Below are 24945 nucleotides of genomic sequence, written 5' to 3'. Positions count from 1 at the left end.
TCAAAGTATCGGATAACATGAAGTAGCTTTTTGACATATCCACAAAATGCTCACACGTTACAACTCATCACTGCAAAATGTCTGGCCAACTATAGAGTCATAATTTTAGTAGTCCGGCCGCAAAATTGTGACATTAGATTCAATTGTCAATTTGTTTGCATTCCATTTAGTATTGTTCAGCAGCTTTTCAGACGGTCAGAATGATGTTGATATGTACAGGTAAAGAACAACTAATAAACAATCTGAACATTGACTGAACAGATCTTAATTGACTGCAAGCAATTTGTCTAACAGCACTGAACTTATTGCGTTGGATAAGTTTAAAATTATATTAAAGAATGAAAATGTCTTTACTATTGTTTAGTCTTCCAAGTATGAAAACAAGAAGATATGTCAATGAGACAACCTTCCATCAGACACCAAATGACGTAGAAATGAAAAATATAGGTCACCGTACAGTCATCAACAATGAGCAATACCCAAACAGCATAGAGCTGTTCTGATCAAAGTTGTATTACAGTTCTACCAAAAGCATTCCTCATATGTTCAAAAGACATAGATCGGACATTAGTACTGATGTATTTGTTTTAATTTTGTCTAATATGTCTGCATTAGCGCTCAAACGTCTCACATTGGGTGCAAAAAAAGCAAAATCTTAATCAAAACAGCATCATTTTAGGATCTTGTCAGTACAATTTACACAATGTTTACAAATATGTCTATGTTTTTAAATAGCATTTCGAGGTACAGCTCATATATCATTTGACTAAACACTATGCATAACATGAACATTATAGGTCAGTTTATGAACTGCAACAGGTTTATGAATCAAAATAATAAAGATAACTGTGTTATTCTTGACTAGGTAACTGGTTTTTGCAATTGATAAATAATGGTTTATATCATACCTCCCCCATTTGAGAGGATATATATATTTTTTCTCTGAGAAATACAACTTACAAATTTTTGCTCTGCTAAATCCTCGTCCATATACACTAGAAATATCAGATAACACAATTTCTACATAGATATACATTGTTATTGACCACTTAAATTGTGTAAGATATATATGAGGTATATTCCAAAAGACTTTGAAAGATACGGTATGCAGTAAATACATATACCAATTCATTGACAAACATTTTAGACAAAAATAAACATTTCTTCCAAACAGGCCATGAGAAGCTTGGATCAATTTCAGGACGAAACCATCTCTTAGTTCGTATTTATCTGACACAGAAAATAAGCCAACAGATGTACAATTATTATGAGCAGTATTTTTTTTTTTTAACTTCCATAAATCTTCAATGACATTTTGGTATTAATGATATGTATATGTATGGTTGACTGAATACTTTTACTTGTTCATAGTTTGAATTGTATCAAGAAATTGACAATACTTTTCTTGAAAACGGGTTGCTGCAAACAGAGAAGCTATTGAACAAAGGGTTCCATGTGTTAAGTGGTAGTTATTCCTGTGAATATTTTACTGTCGCTTTACAGAGATGTCTGACCGTTACGAAACAAGTTGTCGCAAATGACAACGGACATGTTACAACGTTCGTGGCCTTCCATTTTTTTGCCATGGCGTTGTCTGTTTCTCTTCTAATTATTTGTTGTGACTGTCTGCTGGATACCACCGCCTCTTTTTCATTTCATGTAAAATACGTATGTAAACCCAAATTGATTCCTTGAACTGGAGTCATTAGAATCCAAAATGGTAATTGTTGTCTTATAGTGGAAATATACCTCTAATAAGCATCTGACAAACGATAATATCAAAGTCACACCAGTTTTCCGAATTAACATTTTCAGACAGAAAATCATCCTTCACTAGTTTTGTTTTCTTTAAAAGCCATTCACTTTCAGTATCTGTTGTGTATTCTGAAAAACTCTGATCAACTTCTTCCGGCCATAACACACTAACATCGGACATGTCGCTCTGGTTTACATAAAATGGTAAACGTAGGAGTTTAAATTAAAATGTAATGAAGACAAAACCCAATGACTTGTTTTTTTCTTCTGATTTCCATAGATTTATTTTGGTTTTTTTTACACTCTTTGAAAAAGCCGTACTTCATTCCATGATTTGATTTCATAACTTTGTTATGGGAAAAATTCCGAAATGTGTCGAATTTGTTTCAAAACACCTTAATTGAGATTTATATATATAAACACATAATGAAAAATGTGTTGCAAGTATGGTGGTGTATTGAAAGAAATGATCCGTATGACAGTGAGATCTTAGTTTTCCTCCATTTAACCACTGACTAGTTGCATGTATGCAGGGTTGTTTTACTTATATCGATAATTTGTAAAATATTCTCATTTGCATTAATTTGAAGACTAATCATTTTAACAAAAACATCAAAAATTAATTGTTAAAAATTTTGAAAGAATTACTTTCCTTAATTTAAATTAAATTGTTTCGAGAAAAAATCTCTGAAGTATATTCACGTATCTAAATTGATATCTTTTGTATACTTTGTTCAATTCAGTGAAAGTTAACCACATCGAAATATATTTGTGGTATTTGAATTTCTAAAGTGCATGTGTATCCTTTGCGAAAATGCAAACTAAGGTGATTTTTCATATGTTGTTCTTAGCAATACAATATTTTACCTTTAATCGAATAATAGGTATCTGCATTTTTTGGCTCTTCCAATTGTTTCCAATGGGTATAATGACAGGTACAACGTACAATCCGAAGAAATCTTTTATCAGCCAAAGAAAGAAATGAAAAAAAAGACTTAAAATAAAAAAACCAAAAGAGTAGATAAAAAGATTATCATAAATATAATTATAATGAGAATAGTAATAATACAAGTTTAGATCAAAGTAACCGCATCGTGCATACGTGGTATGTGACTATTTAAAAACACAAAAATAAAAAAAAAAAAAACGTCCCAGTCATGCTGTTAACACAAAGCAAAATTTAACCTCTCACTAAAATTCAAGATAACTCCTATATGTCATAGAAGTGAGAGGTCAGGAACATGACAGTTGTGTTCCATTCGTTTGATGTGTTTGGGCTTTTGATTTTGCCATTTTATAAAGAACTTTCCGTTTTGAATTTCTTTGGAGTTCGGTATTTTTTGTTATTTAACTTTTTCTAACAATGGTTGAATTTTATTCCTTGAGTTTTTAAGTATCACGTATACGTTGACTGATTTATTTGATGTCACTGCGGTTGTAATTTTATTTACACTAAACATTCAATATATCATAACTATATCTTGGAGGTATACGCAATATCTATCTTTTAAACATTCCTTATTAAATAGTAATTAATGTATCACTCACTAAGGATATCAGGCTTATAATTTAGTACGCAATACGACTTCGCCTACCAAACCCCCAAAAATGTTTATTTAGATTTAGCCACGCCCCTTTTACTGAAAAAAACATTAATGTTTTGATAAATAAACATGTAATACAACTGTTCATATTTAAGTCATATTTAGAAAAAAGGGTAGTTATTTGTTAGATAACATACATTCTGCAATTTCATTAAAGTAATTCATTTCGTTTCCTGGTTTCCATGATCCATTGATGTCCACTCTTTCGAATCTACGAAATCCTTGTTTTACAAGTTCCTAAGAAAATATATTATGTACACATATATTATGTAGCATTGGTATCATTCAACGAGATTGAGACCCAACATTTACAAACCTTTATGTGGTTACATACATTTATGATTAACAATGTATAATGAATTAAAATAATAATCATACAAAATACATATTCATCGATTGCACATTTTTTTTATTGAACATAAGTACCTCAACGTACCATAATTATTACTTTATCTGTCTTGTAGTGGATGAAAGCAATATCGGTAGAATCACAGATCAGTAAAACTCTTGTTCCTACAAAATGACAAGGCAATTTGGTCTGTCCTGAAAGAACGTGAAAAGAAAACAATTTATACATTTGTGGCGACCGAAGCGCATCTCCTAATTGGCGTTAATCAGGATCGCACATACCCCAAAAATTTTTAACTACCGGAACACGTGGTCAACTAGCTGACGAACCGATGCAATTCAAAACAAAGAAATCTAAGGTCAACCTCGACTGGGGGTTAAGAACCTTACTTTGTTAATAATTTTTCAATTGATAATTTAAAAATAAAAGTGTGTTATGAATCATGTCAGCACCTAAGCAGCGACCACATCGACGTAATATCTAAAACACTACAAATATTCCTACTCTTATTCCCCTCTCAAACCGTTGCTAAGGGACGTCTCAAGTTTTGTCATGAATTGATACCCCATATACTCTCTTTTCAATATGTTTCTCCGTGCTTGAGGTGTATGCTCCTATGTTTTTTTTAAATTTTTACCTATTATGTTTGTTTGTTTTCCTCACACATTGCTGTCAACATAAGAGAAATCTATGCGACTGTCATACAAGTGAGAGGTTTAGGTAAATATAAAACCAGGTTTATTCCACCATTTTCTACATAAGGAAATGTCTTTACCAAATCAGGAATATGACAGTTGTTTTCCATTCGTTTGATGTGTTTGAGCTTTTAATTTTGCCATTTGATAAAGGACTCTCCGTTTTGAAATTTTCTTTGAGGTCGGTATTTTTGCTATTTTAACTTTTTACAGTTATGGAGTATTCATTCTGACGATTTTCTCATATATGTGCTCGTTAGTATTCCCGCTATCGGCCATTTTGTTGATGGAATTGATATACAGTTCGCAATATACATGTACATACGTCATTTTTTCCAAACTTCTAAAATATATCTCGTGTGCCTCGTTGTTAAATAAATGTTTGTATAGGATCTGCAGGCTAAGAGCAATTGTTGGAAATTTATGTATATACTATATGCAAAAAAAAAGAAGATGTGGTATGTTTGTCAATGAGACAACTCTCCATATGAGACCAAATGACACAGAAATGTCTGGTTTCTTGGCCAGATATATATATAATTGATCATTTGTTTATGTTTCTCCAGGTTTATATTCTCCAATGCACAGTAGTTGTGTCTTGCAATGAATTCTGATCAAATCGGTGCTAGGAACCGTCTTAAACTTTAGTGAAGCGATAGTATATTGGAGATTATATCCAAATAGTATGCACATTTTCCAAAAAATTTTCCCCTCCGCTTTCAACCAGAATTGCCGAGGATGACGAACTTAAAGCAGCAAAGATGAAATATCTTGCCTCTCGGTTGACTATTATCCAAGCGTTTCTTTAAGCGAATTCCTTCGAAAGAAAAAATTGTATAATCGATGGCAAGGTTTTGGTGCTTAATATAAAATTATAAGATTCAAAATAAGTGAAATTAAAAATATTTTTTTCCCAGGAAATCCGGTATCTTTTATTTTGTTTCTTTTTTCTTTGAATTTTTCAATATTCTATCCCACAGATGGGTTTCTGCTGGCGATTGCTATTTTCGCACTTTGAGAAAAAATAAAAACTGTTGCGATTAAAATTCATTATTGGCGAAAGATTTTGCGAATAAATAATAACCGTTTGACTACGTCTATATTGTTAATTGTTTTCAGGTTTTTCGGACTTTTTCCCTGATCAGACGATACTGGGATTTCACCTTGAACTTGTCGCGCGTTACGATTGTGAAAGAAAATCAATAATCAGCTGATTGCACTTTTTAGCTATCGGCAACAATGGACTATTTAATAAAAAAAGGGTGTTGATTGTGGATTTAATGAAATTGTGTGGTTAAATGGCGTCATATGTCACCTTAAGGATAGTTTTAAAACTTTGATAGAAATAATTAATTCGAAGTGGGTACTTAGCAATCGTTATAGGGATACACGTGTTTTATTTGAATCATAGTTTTACATCTCAACTTTTTCTTTAAACGATGGCCCAGAACAGGAAACTGTTTAAATGAAGAAAAATGTTCAAAAGTTAGAAAATCTTTGACCTTATAGTCTTTTTCCTTGAACTTTGATAGAAGTAATTGTTTTGTAGTAGGTACTTCACATTCTTTTTTGCAACGCACGTGTTTGAAGCATAGTTTTACGTCTCAACTTTTTCTTTTAACGATGGTCCGGAAAAGAAATCTGTTGTTATGAAGAAAAATGTTTATAAGTAAGAAAAATCTCTGACTTTAGTCTTCATCCTTCAACTAGACGGAAAATATCCGATAGACTTATTGAAAATGAACCCAGTGTTCCCAGAAGTCCAAAATGATGATTTTATGATTTATATTGCAATTTCACAGTATCTTTAAAAAAAGTAAATGTTTGTAAAAGAGGGACGAAAGATACCAGAGGGACAGTCAAACTCATAGATTGAAAACAAACTGACAACGCCATGGCCAAAAATAAAAAGACAAACAGACAAATAATAGTACAGATGACACAACATAGAAAACCAAAGACTAAGCAACACGAACCCCACTAAAAACTGGGGGTGATCTCAGGTGCTCCGGAAGGGTAATTGTTGAGTGTTTATTTGTTACAACGTAGACAGATTAAACAAAAGAGATGTAGAATCAGAGATTATATGACATGTCTCCGCTAGAATTATAAAAGATTAGACAACAATGCTGTAAACTGATTTTTTGTGTAACAAAGAAGAAAAGAATTTAAACGATGAAATATGTTTATGAAAGTGGCGAAAAATATATTATTTTGGCGAAATAGGTGGACAAACTGAAAATTGAATCAGGTGAAACCCTGCCAAACAGTGTAATAAAATACCATTATATATTTGATATGAGCTTCTTATCTTAAGGCAGTGTACTTGGTGGTAATGTTGACATCATATTAAATAATATTGTATCTAATATTAGAGAAATCGAAAATAATTTCAAGAACTCCGGGTTTTTCATGAATTTTTAGATCTTTATTCCAAAAAAGCTGTAAAATACCATTATATTTTTATCTGACTTAATATATCAAGACACAGTACTTGGTGGTTACATTGAATTTTCACTTAATAAGCAAATTTTTAGATGCAATATCAGAGAAAATGTAAAAAAATACAGAAATCTGTTGTCTTTAATAATTCTTTTAATTTGTTTCCTCGAAATGCACGTGTATTGATTTGAATAGGTTATCTTTATGTGTTTTTGTATCAAAGATATCACATATACTAGTTAATGAAGTACTCTTTTATAAAAGTGTTATTTTCATTCTCGATGAGGTGACTACATCCCCCCCTACCTCCCCCCCCCCCTCCAAAAAAAAAAACCCCAAAAAAAACCGGAAAGGTCAACCAATATGACTAAGGAACATGTAGTTCCCTGTGCACCTGTACACTTAGTGTGGTTGGAGACATTTAAACACTAATAGATGACTCCCTACAAAACATTTTAAAATCATTGCCTTTGATTCACATGACATTGTTTTTTTTCAATTTGTAATTTGTTCTAATAATTTAGAAAGCTTTGCATACACTTACATGCAAAAGATATGACTTCTTCCATTAGTTTCAATCTGTCATCTACTTCTCGATTAGCAAATATGAGACACGTCAACGGTTTATGTAACTTTCGTTTATTTCCAAACCGCAACGATTCCCAACAGATCACCTCAATCTATAAATAAAAGTTCTATGATGCAATAAATTGGAAGAGAAAATTGATTATTAAAAACATATGCTGAAGATTATGATGACGATGAATATATTGCAATATGATCGTATCGGATATACATTGTTTGGAAAGCGCTAGTAGTAAAAAGTAAAACATTAGTTACTAGACAGTCAATGATCAATGCTTAATCTGCATTGTAGACTGTTTTCTAAGAACTATTTTTTCTATCTTTGATGATTAATAAGTCATTATTACATTTTATCAAAAATACCAAACTCCAAGCTTAATGTCCATATAACAAAACCAAACGCTCGACTATATTAAACAACGGAACGAAAGGAAAACAACAGTCATATTCCTGCCTTGAAACAAGCATTTTCGGATGAAAATAGTGGGTTTAACCTGGTTTAGTAGCTAGCTAAACCTTCCACTTTATCAACAAAATTGGATTAGCAACCCAAACAGACATAATTTGTTATCGTGACAACAAACGGGATCCAGCAGCCAAGTCACGTATTCCTATATATATATAAGTTTTAGGATTTGTGCAACAATATTGATAAAAGATAAAGATATAAAAAAGATGGAATGAAATCGTATTAACAGATATTTCGGACCAACAAATAGCCTTCATCAGTGTCAGTCCCTTCTCAAAATGTGATATAACAATGAGTTCTGTGTGTGTTAATAGAGCTCACACATTCATACAGGTGATCTTATACTATGTCAAATAAGGTAGACGTGAACTGGTATCTTTGACATTACTGGATGTGTATTTTGTTAACCTACAATGTTTTACCATTAAGAACGTATGGGTCTAAAACGTGCGTGAAGAATTTCAACGAAACGTTTATGCTATATGAATTTGTTGCATTAGTTTAAAATGATTTTAAGTTTTTATCATGTTATCTAGTTGATGATTTTTTATTTGTAAATAAGTATTTTCGCTTTAAACTAAAGTTTTAGTAAATTGAAGGACTTCATGTCTGATTAAAAACAATTATATATAGATATATATATATATCATAATATTTGAAATAGCTCTTGCCGCGATATAGCCGTTTTGTGCTGATGAGGCGTAAAGCAATCACCAATCAATCAATCAATTTAACCAGACAAGACTCTACAAGAACATGATATATTGAACTAAGTTTTTGGTTTTATAGCAATACAATTTTTATTTCATGTTTTTCATTACATATTTTACGTAACGATGATTTTGTGAATTTTTCTTTCATTTTCTATGTTACATTTTCATTTTAAAACTATAAATTCATGACCCGCGGAACGGATGGTGCTCATCTTTGCCTCATTGTCTTCTCTGTAAGGTTGTACTTTGTGTCATATCACTTTTATTTATATTGTCTTACATATACCGCGTCGGCCTTTTTTTCATGATTTGATGACAAAATGGGCAGGTTAAATTTACACTGTGTATAATTTTTGCTGAATGAGAAATACACGCGAAAAAATAACTATATCGTATTGATAAAGATGTAAACAACATAAACTTGTGTAACTGACAAGAAATCGAATACAAATAAATATGACTAATACAAACAAAAATACACATAATTCGGAGAACTTTTATGGAACGTAAATTATGTACATTGGAGCATGCTAAAACTTGAAGGTTTTGATCATTACAGATATACAAAAATCCATGTAAATGTGAATTATTTTCATTTTATTTTTACATTACATGCAAAATGTTCAGATTATGACACAAATCAATAGATTAACATTCTCAATTTCCATTCTCATTCCCCATTTCCATTCCCAATTTTATTTAACATGTCACTGATTGCTGCGTTGTCAAAAGGTGTGGCATGTATGATTAATCAATATAATTATTATGAAAACAGAGATCTTAATTAAGTATGCCCATTCTTGAGATCCGTCGAAGAACACAAAAGACTCGGTAATTTACAGTATAATGTATGAAACTTTCGAACAACGATAAATCTTTCAATTTGCAGTGAAATTTACTCGGGGTCAAATTTTCGCATTTTTTAGTAACTGCGAATAAAGCGAAAATTAATCACACGCGAAAAAACCCGATATACTGTACATCCAGTTGTCATTTTTATTCTCAGGACTATCATTTAAGATTACCAACAGACTTTAAAATTTTATTTTAATCAAATGCAGGATTTATAACATTCGTGTTCGGTGAACATTATTAAGAAACAACAAAACCTCTACCTTTTTCTGTGCGAATCCATCTCCGAACTCAACTATACACATACCACAATCGCCTAGAAATATAAAGATTAATCAACTAAAACACGTGTATATTATGTAAATATTCTTGAGGACTCCTTGTAGGTGGTAAAGTGAATCCAAACAGTTAAGAAAATGACTTCAATGTACTTTATAATATTTCATTATAAAAAATAACAAAAACAAATTACAACTAGTATGAATAGCTTGAATGTTCATAAAAAGTAAAATAACAAAAATACCGAACTCCAATAAAATTTCAAAACGGAAAGTCCCTTATCAAATGGCAAAATCAAAAGCTCAAACACATCAAACGAATGGAAAACAACTGATATATTCCTGAACTAGTACAGGCATTTCCTTGTGTAGAATGCTGGATTAAACCTGGTAATATTGCTAGCTAAACCTCTTACTTGTATGACAGTCGCATAGAACTCAATGGTAGTGACAACAAAATGTGTGAGCAAAACAACCAGACAAAATAGGTAAACATGTCAAAAATTGGGGTTCAACAGTCAATAATGTGGTCTAATCGCAATCACTATAAAAAAAGCAACTCTGTCAACAAAGAAAAACAAAATGGACTATAGATACTCTATAGACAAAGTACATAAGCAAAAATGAAAGACAAGAATACAAATATGACCATACCACAATAATACAATGTAGGGATGTATAAATACCGAGCCACGCCAAAAGGATATTATAAAAAATGGACTAAACAGTAAAGGTTTAAAATATACAAAGACACATAAAAAGAACAATGTTACACGTAATTGAGATGATAAACAACGTCAGTAACTAGAATCTACACTTCAAGACCATCATGTATTATTTGTGAAGGTGAAAAGGAATAATTATCAACAAGGTCTTGGTATCTTCCGATGGATTTTTTTTTTGATAAAGGACGCGACATTCTTTGACATAAACCTAATTCCTTAATTTTCTGCTCAGCCACTGGTGACGTTTTATAAACTGAGTAGAGCTGTAAGCTCTTGAATACCGAATGAGTTGGGAAATGTATATTCCATATGCGTTGAAGTTTGTAAATTGCTGTTAAGGTGGGAGAAATTTATAGTTTCGAAATTGAAATCGTCTCGTTTGTCATAGACTTTCCACAAATGTAAGAAGTATGTAAGTCAAAATATAACAGGCAGTCTACTGTTCCTAGTGTTGTAATTTACTAAGTTTGTACGGAATCTTCAACTTTTGATGATAATTAAAAATTGCAAATGTTTCTTCAGTATTGTAATTATATAAACTGTCCTCAGTGGCTTTCATCCTAATCTTGAATTATAAATATCCTTTCAGATTTTTTATAATCCATTTTGAATTTTCGTAAAATGCAGTTTGGTTTGCTTATATACTACAATACATTTGCCAAATCAATTATGCTTTATTTACAATTGGAAATGTTCCTCTAGAACATATATCATTGTTAAGTTACTCTTTTTAAATAAAACTGTTTGAACCCTTCAGTACAAATAAGTCAAAGACTTTTGTAATGTATCAAATCACTTTGTCCAATCTCTGGGACAATTAACAAAGCACATTATATTCTATTTTTTAATATAATACCGATTTGAAAGAGAGGCAAAAGATACCAAAAAAACATTAAAACTCACAAGTTGAAAATAAACCGACCACGCGATGGCGTGTTGCTAATGTCAGTACAAAACAAGTGATACGTCTAATTCGGTATGTCATATTCGGGGAAAAGGGGTCGAGATTGTAGTTACGTTAATTGGAACATATCTGTTGAGCAGTCTTGGTTTAAAAGCTTCCTTGTGAGCAGCAACCCTCTATCAAGGAAATCATGATAGGAAATACAACTCTGGAATATCGTATCAACTGGGAGATATATACTCCGTATGCAGGTGCTGCTAGAATGTTGCTGCATAAAATTAGAAAGTTCATAATTGGGAAGCTGAAATCATCTCTTGTATCGCAGAAAATCCCGCTGACGGAAGGACAAGAACTTGCATGCGCAATCTAAATATATTGTTGCTGTTTATTTTCATATGCTAGTAGTGTAATATAACCATGTATAGCTATTGTCTTCTCAACTCAATTGAAAAATTCTCATGTAAAAGTGAAAAACATTTTCATCATGTAAGGTCAATAAAAAAGATGAAATGCCGAGATGTATCATTGCCATGTCACTTTATGGCATGTACTGTGTTTCAGAATAGTCGGAGAAAGAAAGATGTCAAACTAAATGGTTAAAAGCGCAGAGAAATATGAGCAAGTATATAATTGCAATTCAAACCCACTATATATTTATAATATATATAAGAGTTTCCAATACCTTCAGCATACTGTCTTTTTACATCTGTAATTTTGTAACCATAGAAGGTTTTACAATGTAACATCCTCCCACCAACACTTTTATGACCTTGAATTTCCTGTTAAAAATAAATAAGTTTAACATTACAAAAAGCTGTTTAAACAATGTCAATACTTTTTTCCGACAGCACACTTGTATGGCCTTGAATTTCCTGTTTAAAATATATAAGCTTGAACATTACAACATAAGGCTGTTACAACAACATAAATACTTATCTTTTTTAATCAGAGACATTCAGAAGGGTCAACAACATAGTTTATGAGAACATAATTTTAAAAAGGTCAAGGTTTTATCTATATCTACTTAATTCTGTTGATGAAAATTTTCTACAAATGATAAAAATTCAAATGGGCAACGTTTTAATTGTTGCATTTATTTATTACAGCACATCTAAGGACACACTTCTGTCCGTTACCAAATTAGGAATATTCTGCTTAACTGAATTTCTCTCTGAATCGTAAATCCAACTTATCTTAAATTTAAGCTTAAAAGTACGAACAAGGGTCACAATATACTAGTATAACGTTTGTTATGGCTTTTGTGTAACACGAAAGTTACAACATAAAATTACACCAAAAGTTAAGCAATAATTGAGTTTATTGAAAACAATTTGGTCTTGATTATATTTTGTTGGGAGAATTTCTACATCATATATGACAACAAATTAAAAGAAGTTTTTTCAATATAAATTTGGTAAAACCAATCAATTTATGTCTTTGTACACTTGGTTTATTTATAAGTTGAAGGTTTTAAATACCAAGTACTCTTATATATTGTAATGTTAAGGTTTATTTTTTAGTGATTGTGCTAATGATTAGTTAATTAAGTCCTATCCAACTGATCGTAAAAGGTTGTTATTATGTTGTGCAATTACAACGGTCTTGCAGGTAAGTAAGAGTGGAGCCCTCACATACAATTTACACTCGGCTAAACAATGTATGTTCCTGACCTAGGAGACTGTTAATCTGTGGTTGACGTCCATTTTTATTTTCTGTCCCATGATACTGTTATTATGCGGTTAACATCCTATTTATGTGTCTGTCTTAAGAAATTGTTATTTTATGGTTGACGTATGTGGCTGTATGCAATCTTCTATTTTGTTTATACCTTTTGTATTAATGAGCCATATTTTTCTTTTGAATTGTTTCATTCCTTCATATCTTTAATTCAGGCAGCAAAAATGATTTAACAAATATCATTTAACAACACGTCATTCTACTATGTTAATATTATTAGCTCATGGACTGACGCAGCCAAAAAACATACCTATACAATGCTCAGGTCTATACATGAATGCAGAGTTTGGTAATGTGGTTCATCTATAAGTCCAGTCGTCCATTTGTAGTCAGTCCTGTACTAAATAAAAATTAAAGAGATGTGGTATGATTGCAAAAGAGACTACTCTCCACCAGGGATTAAATGACCAAGAAGCTAACAATTATAGACCATCGTAAGGCCTTCAACAATGAGCAAGACCCATACAGCCTTGTAAGCTATAAAAAGCACTGAAATGACAAATGGAAAACAAATCAAACGAGAAAACTAATGGCCTGATAACCGATTAGAATAGTCAATCCGTCAGACGCTAGATAGAAATAAGTGGTAAAGTCATTCCGTCAGACGATAGAAAGAAATGAATACCAGGAATGGTTCTTTCACTTCTAAAAGTCAATCCGTCAGACGATAGAATAAATGATGGCCAGGAATGGTTGAAATGTTTTAAAGTATTTAGTACTACCCAGGTTGGGAAAAAAGTGCCTGAACATCATTTGTATTTAAATTGACTAAATAACTATTGTTTTATTTAAAGTTTTGATATTTCAAAGATATTTATGGTGAGATGTACTTACCAAGTTCTTTGTTTTCCGACGACCCTCATCTTCAGATTCCGATTCCTGAAAAAGACATACATGCATCTCTATCAAGACGGTGCGTGAAAGCTTTGTAAAAAAAATGATATGAAATAACTCCATATCTATTGATAATCTGTAATATCTTTAACGGTACAAATCTTATTGCACCAGATGTGCATTTTGAAAAATAATGTCCCTTTGGTGAGGTTTGAGCCAAAAATATTTGGTAATCGAAAATCTGTTACGAACGTTTAAGAAATTACTTGATGCACTTAAATGAAATAGTTTATTTTAAGGAGAACAGTAGACAATATAGTTTTACTTTAAAGAAATTCCCGATAGAAATGATTATTTTTTTACTTATATTAAAAGAATATCTCTCTCCTGTTAATATTAAACAATATAGTAAAGTTTCTAATAAATATTGCAAATCTATTTTGGTTTAAAATATACGAAGGAGATAAATCACAAAACCCCTACAAATGAACTTTAAAGCTATATGTGGTTTTATGACTTATCATTATATTAATATGCAGAAGTTTGGTCACTTTTTCAAAAAAAAATTCTCTCAATTTGTTTTTTTAAAGAACCATTTATTTTAATCATAAAAACAATCTCATCTCTGTTTTTCTGAGAGACAAATCAGTGTTGAATGTTGTCCAGTTAAATGTCACGTAGTGCGTCACTAAATTGTACAGATAAACATGGGATTACAAAGGATAGAGGCGTTATTTTTATGGTCCATTTATTTATATATTTTAAGATAATGACAACATGTTAGGTCGTCGCTATGGAACTGAGTGTGCATATTATTATAGAGCACTTGACATCATCCCCGTTTTTTTTGTAGGACTCGTGTTACTCAATCGTTACATTTGTATGTGGTGGTTGTCATTTCGCCATAGTTAAAGTCGTATGTTTGTCTTCTGATTCTTCTAAGCATTCAATATATCATAACTATATCTTGGAGGTATACGCAATATCTATCTGTTAAACATTTTTTATTAAATAGTAATCAATGTATCACTAATTAAGGATATCAGGCTTATAAATTAGTACGCAATACGACTTCGCCTACCAAACCCCCAAAAATATTATTTAGATTAAGCCACGCCCCTTTTACTGAAAAAAAACATTAATATTTTGATAAATAAACATGTCATACAACTGTTAATATTTAAGTCATATTTAGAAAAAAGGGTAGTTATTTGTTAGATAACATACATTCTGCAATTTTATTAAAGTAATCCATTTCGTTTCCTGGTTTTCATGATCCATTGATGTCCACTCTTTCGAATCTACGAAATCCTTGTTTTACAAGTTCCTAAGAAAATATATTATGTACACATATATTATGTAGCATTGGTATCATTCAACGAGATTGAGACCCAACATTTACAAACCTTTATGTGGTTACATACATTTATGATTAACATTGTATAATGAATTAAAATAATAATCATACAAAATACATATTCATCGATTGCACATTTTTTTTATTGAACATAAGTACCTCAACGTACCATAATTATTACTTTATCTGTCTTGTAGTGAATGAAAGCAATATCGGTAGAATCACAGATCAGTAAAACTCTTGTTCCTACAAAATGACAAGGCAATTTGGTCTGTCCTGAAAGAACGTGAAAAGAAAACAATTTATACATTTGTGGCGACCGAAGCGCATCTCCTAATTGGCGTTAATCAGGATCGCACATACCCCAAAAAATTTTAACTACCGGAACACGTGATTAACTAGCTGACGAACCGATGCAATTCAAAACAAAGAAATCTAAGGTCAACCTCGACTGGGGGTTAAGAACCTTACTTTGTTAATAATTTTTCAATTGATAATTTAAAAATAAAAGTGTGTTATGAATCATGTCAGCACCTAAGCAGCGACCACATCGACGTAATATCTAAAACACTACAAATATTCCTACTCATATTCCCCTCTCAAACCGTTGCTAAGGGACGTCTCAAGTTTTGTCATGAATTGATACCTCATATACTCTCTTTTCAATATGTTTCTCCGTGCTTGAGGTGTATGCTCCTATGTTTTTTAACACTTTTACCTATTATGTTTGTTTGTTTTCCTCACACATTGCTGTCAACATAATAGAAATCTATGCGACTGTCATACAAGTGAGAGGTTTAGGTAAATATAAAACCAGGTTTATTCCACCATTTTCTACATAAGGAAATGTCTTTACCAGATCAGGAATATGACAGTTGTTTTCCATTCGTTTGATGTGTTTGAGCTTTTAATTTTGCCATTTGATAAAGGACTCTCCGTTTTGAAATTTTCTTGGAGGTCGGTATTTTTGCTATTTAATTTTTTGCAGTTATGGAGTATTCATTCTGACGATTTTCTCATATATGTGCTCTTTAGTATTCCCGCTATCGGCCATTTTGTTGATGGAATTGATATACAGTTCGCAATATACATGTACATACGTCATTTTTTCCAAACTTCTAAAATATATCTCGTGTGCCTCGTTGTTGAATAAATGTTTGTATAGGATCTGCAGGCTAAGAGCAATTGTTGAAAATTAATGTATATACTATATGCAAAAAAAAAGAAGATGTGGTATGTTTGTCAATGAGGCAACTCTCCATATGAGACCAAATGACACAGAAATGTCTGGTTTCTTGCCCAGATATATATATAATTGATCATTTGTTTATGTTTCTCCAGGTTTATATTCTCCAATGCACAGTAGTTGTGTCTTGCAATGAATTCTGATCAAATCGGTGCTAGGAACCGTCTTAAACTTTAGTGAAGCGATAGTATATTGGAGATTATATCCAAATAGTATGCACATTTTCCAAAAAATGTTCCCCTCCGCTTTCAACCAGAATTGCCGAGGATGACGAACTTAAAGCAGCAAAGATGAAATATCTTGCCTCTCGGGTGAATGTTATCCAAGCGTTTCTTTAAGCGAATTCCTTCGAAAGAAAAAAATGTATAATCGATGGCAAGGTTTTGGTGCTTAATATAAAATCATAAGATCCAAAATTAGAGAAATTTTTCCCAGGAAATCCGGTATCTTTTATTTTGTTTCTTTTTTCTTTGAATTTTTCGATATTCTATCCCACAGATGGGTTTCTGCTGGCGATTGCTATTATCGCACTTTGAGAAAAAATAAAAACTGTTGCGATTAAAATTCATTATTGGCGAAAGATTTTGCAAATAAATAATAACCGTTTGACTACGTCTATATTGTTAATTGTTTTCAGGTTCTTCGGACTTTTTCCCTGATCAGACGATACTGGGATTTCACCTTGAACTTGTCGCGCGTTACGATTGTGAAAGAAAATCAATAATCAGCTGATTGCACTTTTTAGCTATCGGCAACAATGGACTATTTAATAATAAAAGGGTGTTGATTGTGGATTTAATGAAATTGTGTGGTTAAATGGCGTCATATGTCACCTTAAGGATAGTTTTAAAACTTTGATAGAAATAATTATTTTGAAGTGGGTACTTAGCAATCGTTATAGGGATGCACGTGTTTTATTTGAATCATAGTTTTACATCCCAACTTTTTTTTTTAACGATGGCCCAGAACAAGAAACTGTTTAAATGAAGAAAAATGTTCAAAAGTTAGAAAATCTTTGACCTTATAGTCTTTTTCCTTGAACTTTGATAGAAGTAATTGTTTTGTAGTAGGTACTTCACATTCTTTTTTTGCAACGCACGTGTTTGAAGCATAGTTTTACGTCTCAACTTTTACTTTTAACGATGGTCCGGAAAAGAAATCTGTTGTTATGAAGAAAAATGTTTATAAATAAGAAAAATCTCTGACTTTAGTCTTTATCCTTCAACTAGACGGAAAGTATCCGATAGACTTATTGAAAATGAATCCAGTGTTCCCAGAAGTCCAAAATGATGATTTTATGATTTGTATTGCAATTTCACAGTATCTTTTAAAAAAGTAAATGTTTGTAAAAGAGGGACGAAAGATACCAGAGGGACAGTCAAACTCATAGATCGAAAACAAACTGACAACGCCATGGCCAAAAATAAAAAGACAAACAGACAAATAAAAGTACAGATGACACAACATAGAAAACCAAAGACTAAGCAACACGAACCCAACCAAAAACTGGGGGTGATCTCAGGTGCTCCGGAAGGGTAATTGTTGAGTGTTTATTTGTTACAACGTAGACAGATTAAACAAAAGATATGTAGAATCAGAGATTGTATTACATGTCTCCGCTAGAATTATAATAGATTAGACAACAATGCTGTAAACTGATTTTTTGTGTAACAAAGAAGAAAAAAAAATTAAACGATAAAATATGTTTATGAAAGTGGCGAAAAATATATTATTTTGGCGAAAGAGGTGGACAAACTGAAAATTGAATCAGGTGAAACCCTGCCAAACAGTGTAATAAAATACCATTATATATTTGATATGAGCTTCTTATCTTAAGGCAGTGTACTTGGTGGTAATGTTGACATCATATTAAATAATATTGTATCTAATATTAGAGAAATCGAAAATAATTTCAAGAACTCCGGGTTTTTCATGAATTTTTAGATCTTTATTCCAAAAAAGCTGTAAAATACCATTATATTTTTATCTGACTTAATATATCAAGACACAGTACTTGGTGGTTACATTGAATTTTCACTTAATAAGCAAATTTTAAGATGCAATATCAGAGAAAATGTAAAAAAATACAGAAATCTGTTGTCTTTAATAATTCTTTAATTTTTTTTCTCGAAATGCACGTGTATTGATTTGAATAGGTTATCTTCATGTGTTATTGTATCGAAGATATCACATATACTAGTTAATGAAGTACTCTTTTATAAAAGTGTTATTTTCATTCTCGAAGAAGGTGACTACACCCCCCCCCCCCCAAAACCCCCCCCCCCCCCCCAAAAAAAAAACCGGAAAGGTCAACCAATATGACTAAGGAACATATAGTTCCCTGTGCACCTGTACACTTAGTGTGGTTGGAGACATTTAAACACTAACAGATGACTCCCTACAAAACATTTTAAAATCATTGCCTTTGATTCACATGACATTGTTTTTTTCAATTTGTAATTTGTTCTAATAATTTAGAAAGCTTTGCATATACTTACTTGCAAAAGATATGACTTCTTCCATTAGTTTCAATCTATAAATAAAAGTTCTATGATGCAATAAATTGGAAGAGAAAATTGATTATTAAAAACATATGCTGAAGATTATGATGACGATGAATATATTGCAATATGATCGTATCGGATATACATTGTTTGGAAAGCGCTAGTAGTAAAAAGTAAAACATTAGTTACTAGGCAGTCAATTATCAATGCTTAATCTGCATTGTAGACTGTTTTCTAAGAACTATTTTTTCTATCTTTGATGATTAATAAGTCATTATTACATTTTATCAAAAATACCAAACTCCAAGCTTAATGTCCATATAACAAAACCAAACGCTCGACTATATTAAACAACGGAACGAAAGGAAAACAACAGTCATATTCCTGCCTTGAAACAAGCATTTTCGGATGAAAATAGTGGGTTTAACCTGGTTTAGTAGCTAGCTAAACCTTCCACTTTATCAACAAAATTGGATTAGCAACCCAAACAGACATAATTTGTTACGTGACAACAAACGGGATCCAGCAGCCAAGTCACGTATTCCTATATATATATAAGTTTTAGGATTTGTGCAACAATATTGATAAAAGATAAAGATATAAAAAAGATGGAATGAAATCGTATTAACAGATATTTCGGACCAACAAATAGCCTTCATCAGTGTCAGTCCCTTCTCAAAATGTGATATAACAATGAGTTCTGTGTGTGTTAATAGAGCTCACACATTCATACAGGTGATCTTATACTATGTCAAATAAGGTAGACGTGAACTGGTATCTTTGACATTACTGGATGTGTATTTTGTTAACCTACAATGTTTTACCATTAAGAACGTATGGGTCTAAAACGTGCGTGAAGAATTTCAACGAATCGTTTATGCTATATGAATTTGTTGCATTAGTTTAAGATGATTTTAAGTTTTTATCATGTTATCTAGTTGATGAATTTTTATTTGTAAATAAGTATTTTCGCTTTAAACTAAAGTTTCAGTAAATTGAAGGACTTCATGTCTGATTAAAAATAATTATATATATATATATTATAATATTTGAAATAGCTCTTGCCGCGATATAGCCGTTTTGTGCTGATGAGGCGTAAAGCAAACACCAATCAATCAATCAATTTAACCAGACAGACTCTACAAGAACATGGTATATTGAACTAAATTTTTGGTTTTATAGCAATACAATTTTTATTTCATGTTTTTCATTACATATTTTACGTAACGATGATTTTGTGAATTTTTCTTTCATTTTCTATGTTACATTTTCATTTTAAAACTATAAATCCATGACCCGCGGAACGGATGGTGCTCATCTTTGCCTCATTGTCTTCTCTGTAAGGTTGTACTTTGTGTCATATTACTTTTATTTATATTGTCTTACATATACCGCGTCGGCCTTTTTTTCATGATTTGATGACAAAATGGGCAGGTTAAATTTACACTGTGTATAATTTTTGCTGAATGAGAAATACACGCGAAAAATAACTATATCGTATTGATAAAGATGTAAACAACATAAACGTGTGTAACTGACAAGAAATTGAATACAAATGAATATGACTAATACAAACAAAAATACACATAATTCAGAGAACTTTTATGGAACGTAAATTATGTACATTGGAGCATGCTAAAACTTGAAGGTTTTGATCATTACAGATATACAAAAATCCATGTAAATGAGAATTATTTTCATTTTATTTTTACATTACATACAAAATGTTCGGATTATGACATAAATCAATAGATTAACATTCTCCATTTCCATTCTCATTCCCCATTTCCATTCTCAATTTTATTTAACATGACACTGATTGCTGCGTTATCAAAAGGTGTGGCATGTATGATTAGTCAATATAATTATTATGAAAACAGAGATCTTAATTAAGTATGCCCATTCTTGAGATCCGTCGAAGAACACAAAAGACTCGGTAATTTACAGTATAATGTATGAAACTTTCGAACAACTATAAATCTTTCAATTTGCAGTGAAATTTACGCGGGGTCAAATTTTCGCGTTTTTTAGTAGCTACGAATTAAGCGAAAATTAATCACACGCGAAAAAACCCGATATACGGTACATCCAGTTGTCATTTTTATTCTCAGGACTATCATATAAGATCACCAACAGACTTTAAAATTTTATTTTAATCAAATGCAGGATTTATAACATTCGTTTTCGGTGAACATTATTAAGAAACAACAAAACCTCTACCTTTTTCTGTGCGAATCCATCTCCGAACTCAACTATACACATACCACAATCGCCTAGAAATATAAAGAATAATCAACTAAAACACGTGTATATTATGTAAATATTCTTGAGGACTCTTTGTGGGTGGTAAAGTGAATCCAAAAAGTTAAGAAAATGACTTCAATGTACTTTATAATATTTCATTATAAAAAAAAAACAAAAATTAATTACAACTAGTATGAATAGCTTGAATGTTCATAAAAAGTAAAATGACAAAAATATCGAACTCCAATAATATTTCAAAACGGAAAGTCCCTTATCAAATGGCAAAATCAAAAGCTCAAACGCATCAAACGAATGGAAAACAACTGATATATTCCTGAATTAGTACAGGCATTTCCTTGTGTAGAATGGTGGATTAAACCTGGTAATATTGCTAGCTAAACCTCTTACTTGTATGACAGTCGCATAGAACTCAATGGTATTGACAACAAAATGTGTGAGCAAAACAACCAGACAAAATAGGTAAACATGTCAAAAATTGGGGTACAGCAGTCAATATTGTGGTCTAATCGCAATCACTATAAAAAAAGCAACTCTGTCAACAAAGAAAAACAAAATGGACTATAGATACTCTATAGACAAAGTACATAAGCAAAAATGAAAGACAAGAATACAAATATGACCATACCACAATAATACAATGTAGGGATGTATAAATACCGAGCCACGCCAAAGGATATTACCAAAATTGGACTAAACAGTAAAGGTTTAAAATATATAAAGACACATAAAAAGAACAATGTTACACGTAATTGAGATGATAAACAACGTCAGTAACTAGAATCTACACTTCAAGACCATCATGTATTATTTGTGAAGCTGAAAAGGAATATTTATCAACAAGGTCTTGGTATTTTCTGATGGATTTTTTTTTTTAAAAAGGACGCGACATTCTTTGACATAAACCTGATTCCTAAATTTTCTGCTCAGCCAATGGTGACGTTTTATAAACTGAGTAGCTTAAGCTGTAAGCTCTTGAATACCGAATGAATTGGGAAATGTATATTCCATATGCGTTGAAGTTGGTAAATTGCTGTTAAGGTGGGAGAAATTTATAGTTTCGAAATTGAAATCGTCTCGTTTGTCATAGACTTTCCACAAATGTAAGAAGTATGTAAGTAAAAATATAACAGGCAGTCTACTGTTCCTAGTATTGTAATTTACTAAGTTTGTACGAAAACTTCAACTTTTGATGATAATTAAAAATTGCAAATGTTTCTTCAGTATTGTAATTATATAAACTGTCCACAGTGGCTTTCATCCCAATCTTGAATTATAAATATCCTTTCATATTTTTTATAATCCATTTTGAATTTTCGTAAAATGCAGTTTGGTTTGCTTATATACTACAATACATTTGCCCAATCAATTATGCTTTATTTACAATTGGAAATGTTTCTCTGGAACCTATATCATTGTTAAGTTACTCTTTTTGAATAAAACTTTGTAAAGAATTACACTGTTTGAACCCTTCAGTACAAATAAGTCAAAGACTTTTGTAATGTATCAAATCACTTTGTCCAATCTCTTGGACAATTAATAAAGCACATTATATTCCATTTTTTAATATAATACCGATTTAAAAAAGAGGCGAAAGATAACAAAAAAACATTCAAACTCACAAGTTGAAAATAAACCGAACACGCCATGGCTAAAAAAAGAAAAAGCCACACAGACAAAGAACAGTACACAAATCACAACTTAGAAAACTAAAGACTGAGCAACACAAACCCCACCAAAAACTGGGGGTGATCTCATGTGATCCGGAATTGTAAGCAGATCCTGCTCCACATGTGGCACCCTTCGTGTTGCTAATGTCAGTACAAAACAAGTGATACGTCTAATTCGGTATGTCATATTCGGGGAAAAGGGGCCGAGATTGTAGTTACGACAATTGGAACATATCTGTAGGGCAGTCTTGGTTTAAAAGCTTCCTTGTGAGCAGCAACCCTCTACCAAGGAAATCATGATAGGAAATACAACCCTGGAATATCGTATCAACTGGGAGATATATACTCCGTATGCAGGTGCTGCTGGAATGTTGCTGCATAAAATTGGAAAGTTCACAATTGGGAAGCTGAAATCATCTCTTGTGTCGCAGAAAATCCCGCTGACGGAAAGACAAGAACTTGCAAGCGCAATCTAAATATATTGTTGCTGTTTATTTTCATATGCTAGTAGTGTAATATAACCATGTATAGCTATTGTCTTCTCAGCTCAATTGAAAAATCTCATGTAAAAGTGAAAAACATTTTCATCGTGTAGGGTCAATAAAACAGATGAAATGCCGAGATGTATCATTGCCATGTCACTTTATAGCATCTACTGTGTTTGAGAATAGTCGGACAAAGAAAGATGTCAATCTAAATGGTTGAAAGCTCAGAGAAATAGAGCAAGTATATAATTGCAATTCAAACCCACCATATATTTATAATATATATAAGTATTTCCAATACCTTCAATATACTGTCTTTTTAAATCTGTAATTTTGTAACCATAGAAGGTTGTACAATGTAACATCCTCCCACCAACACTTTTATGGCCTTGAATTTCCTGTTAAAAATAAATAAGCTTAAACATTACAAAAAGCTGTTTAAACAATTTCAATACTTTTTTTCTGACAGCACACTTGTATGGCCTTGAATTTCTTGTTTAAAATGTATAAGCTTAAACATTACAATATAAGGCTATTAAAACAACATAAATACTTATTTTTTTATCAGAGACATTCAGAAGGGTCAACAATCTCCATAGTTTATGAGAACATATTATTAAAAAGGTCAAGGTTTTATCTATATCTACTGAATTCTGTTTATGAAAATTTTCTACAAATGATAAAAATTCAATTGGGCAACGTTTTGTTGCATTTATTTATTACAGCACATCTAAGGACACACTTCTATCTGTTACCAAATTAGGAATATTCTCCTTTACTGAATTTCTCTCTGAATCGTAAATCCAACTTATTTTAAATTTTAGCTTAAAAGTACGAACAAGGGTCACAATATACTAGTATAACGTTTGTTATGGCTTTTGTGTAACACCAAAGTTACAACATAAAATTACACCAAAAGTTAAGCAATAATTGAATTTATTGAAAAAAATTTGGTCTTGCTTATATTTTGTTGAGAGAATTTCTACATCATATATGACAAGAAATTAAAAGAAGTTTTTTCAATATAAAGTTGGTAAAACCAATCAATGTATGTCTTTGTACACTTGGTTTATTTATAAGTTGAAGGTTTTAAATACCAAGTCCTCTTATATATTGTAATTTTATGGTTTATTTTTTAGTGATTGTGCTAATGATTAGTTAAATAAGTCCTATCCAACTGATTGTAACAGGTTGTTATTATGTTGTGCAATTACAACAGTCTTGCAGGTAAGTAAGAGTGGAGCCCTCACATACAATTTACACTCGGCTAAACAATGTATGTGCCTGACCTAGGAGACTGTTAATCTGTGGTTGACGTCCTATTTATTTTCTGTCCCATGATACTATTATTATGCGGTTAACGTTCTATTTATGTGTCTGTCTTAAGAGATTGTTATGTTATGGTTGACGTGTGTAGCTGTATGCAATCTTCTATTTTGTTTATACCTTTTGTATTAATGAACCATATTTTTCTTTTGA

The 24945-nt window shown here is 31.6% G+C and overlaps 2 protein-coding genes across 10 annotated transcripts in view; both read right to left on the bottom strand.

The window, feature by feature from the left end:
- Positions 1-4010, bottom strand: part of LOC127732399 (transient receptor potential cation channel subfamily M member 3-like) — a 208273-nt gene extending 204263 nt beyond the window's left edge. For 8 of the 9 annotated variants that reach the window (XR_007996232.1, XM_052241436.1, XM_052241437.1 and 5 more), the window contains exons 1-5: positions 3796-4010; positions 3497-3596; positions 2623-2714; positions 1750-1942; positions 961-995 (exon numbers count right to left, since the gene is read on the bottom strand). Coding sequence is in view for 8 of the 9 variants with exons in the window: in XM_052241436.1 (XP_052097396.1) it covers positions 961-995; positions 1750-1942; positions 2623-2714; positions 3497-3596; positions 3796-3936 (561 nt within the window). In the remaining variant the exon portion in view is untranslated. Of the gene's footprint in view, positions 1-960; positions 996-1749; positions 1943-2622; positions 2715-3496; positions 3597-3795 lie in introns of those variants that run through there. The other variant, XM_052241438.1, reaches the window with a different exon arrangement.
- Positions 4011-4348: 338 nt separating this feature from the next.
- LOC127732365 (uncharacterized) overlaps positions 4349-24945 on the bottom strand; it is a 30733-nt gene continuing 10136 nt past the window's right edge. Inside the window, exons 5-8 of the mRNA XM_052241397.1 lie at positions 23768-23864; positions 9728-9780; positions 7390-7525; positions 4349-4377 (exon numbers count right to left, since the gene is read on the bottom strand). Coding sequence (XP_052097357.1) covers positions 4349-4377; positions 7390-7525; positions 9728-9780; positions 23768-23864 — 315 coding nt within the window. The remainder of the gene's footprint in view (positions 4378-7389; positions 7526-9727; positions 9781-23767; positions 23865-24945) is intronic.

This window comes from Mytilus californianus, unplaced genomic scaffold (assembly GCF_021869535.1).
Source record: "Mytilus californianus isolate M0D057914Y unplaced genomic scaffold, xbMytCali1.0.p SCAF_24, whole genome shotgun sequence".
Classification (NCBI taxonomy): Eukaryota; Metazoa; Mollusca; class Bivalvia; order Mytilida; family Mytilidae; genus Mytilus; species Mytilus californianus.
Note: the sequence above shows the minus strand (reverse complement) of the source record. Positions and strands in the feature narration are given on the sequence as shown.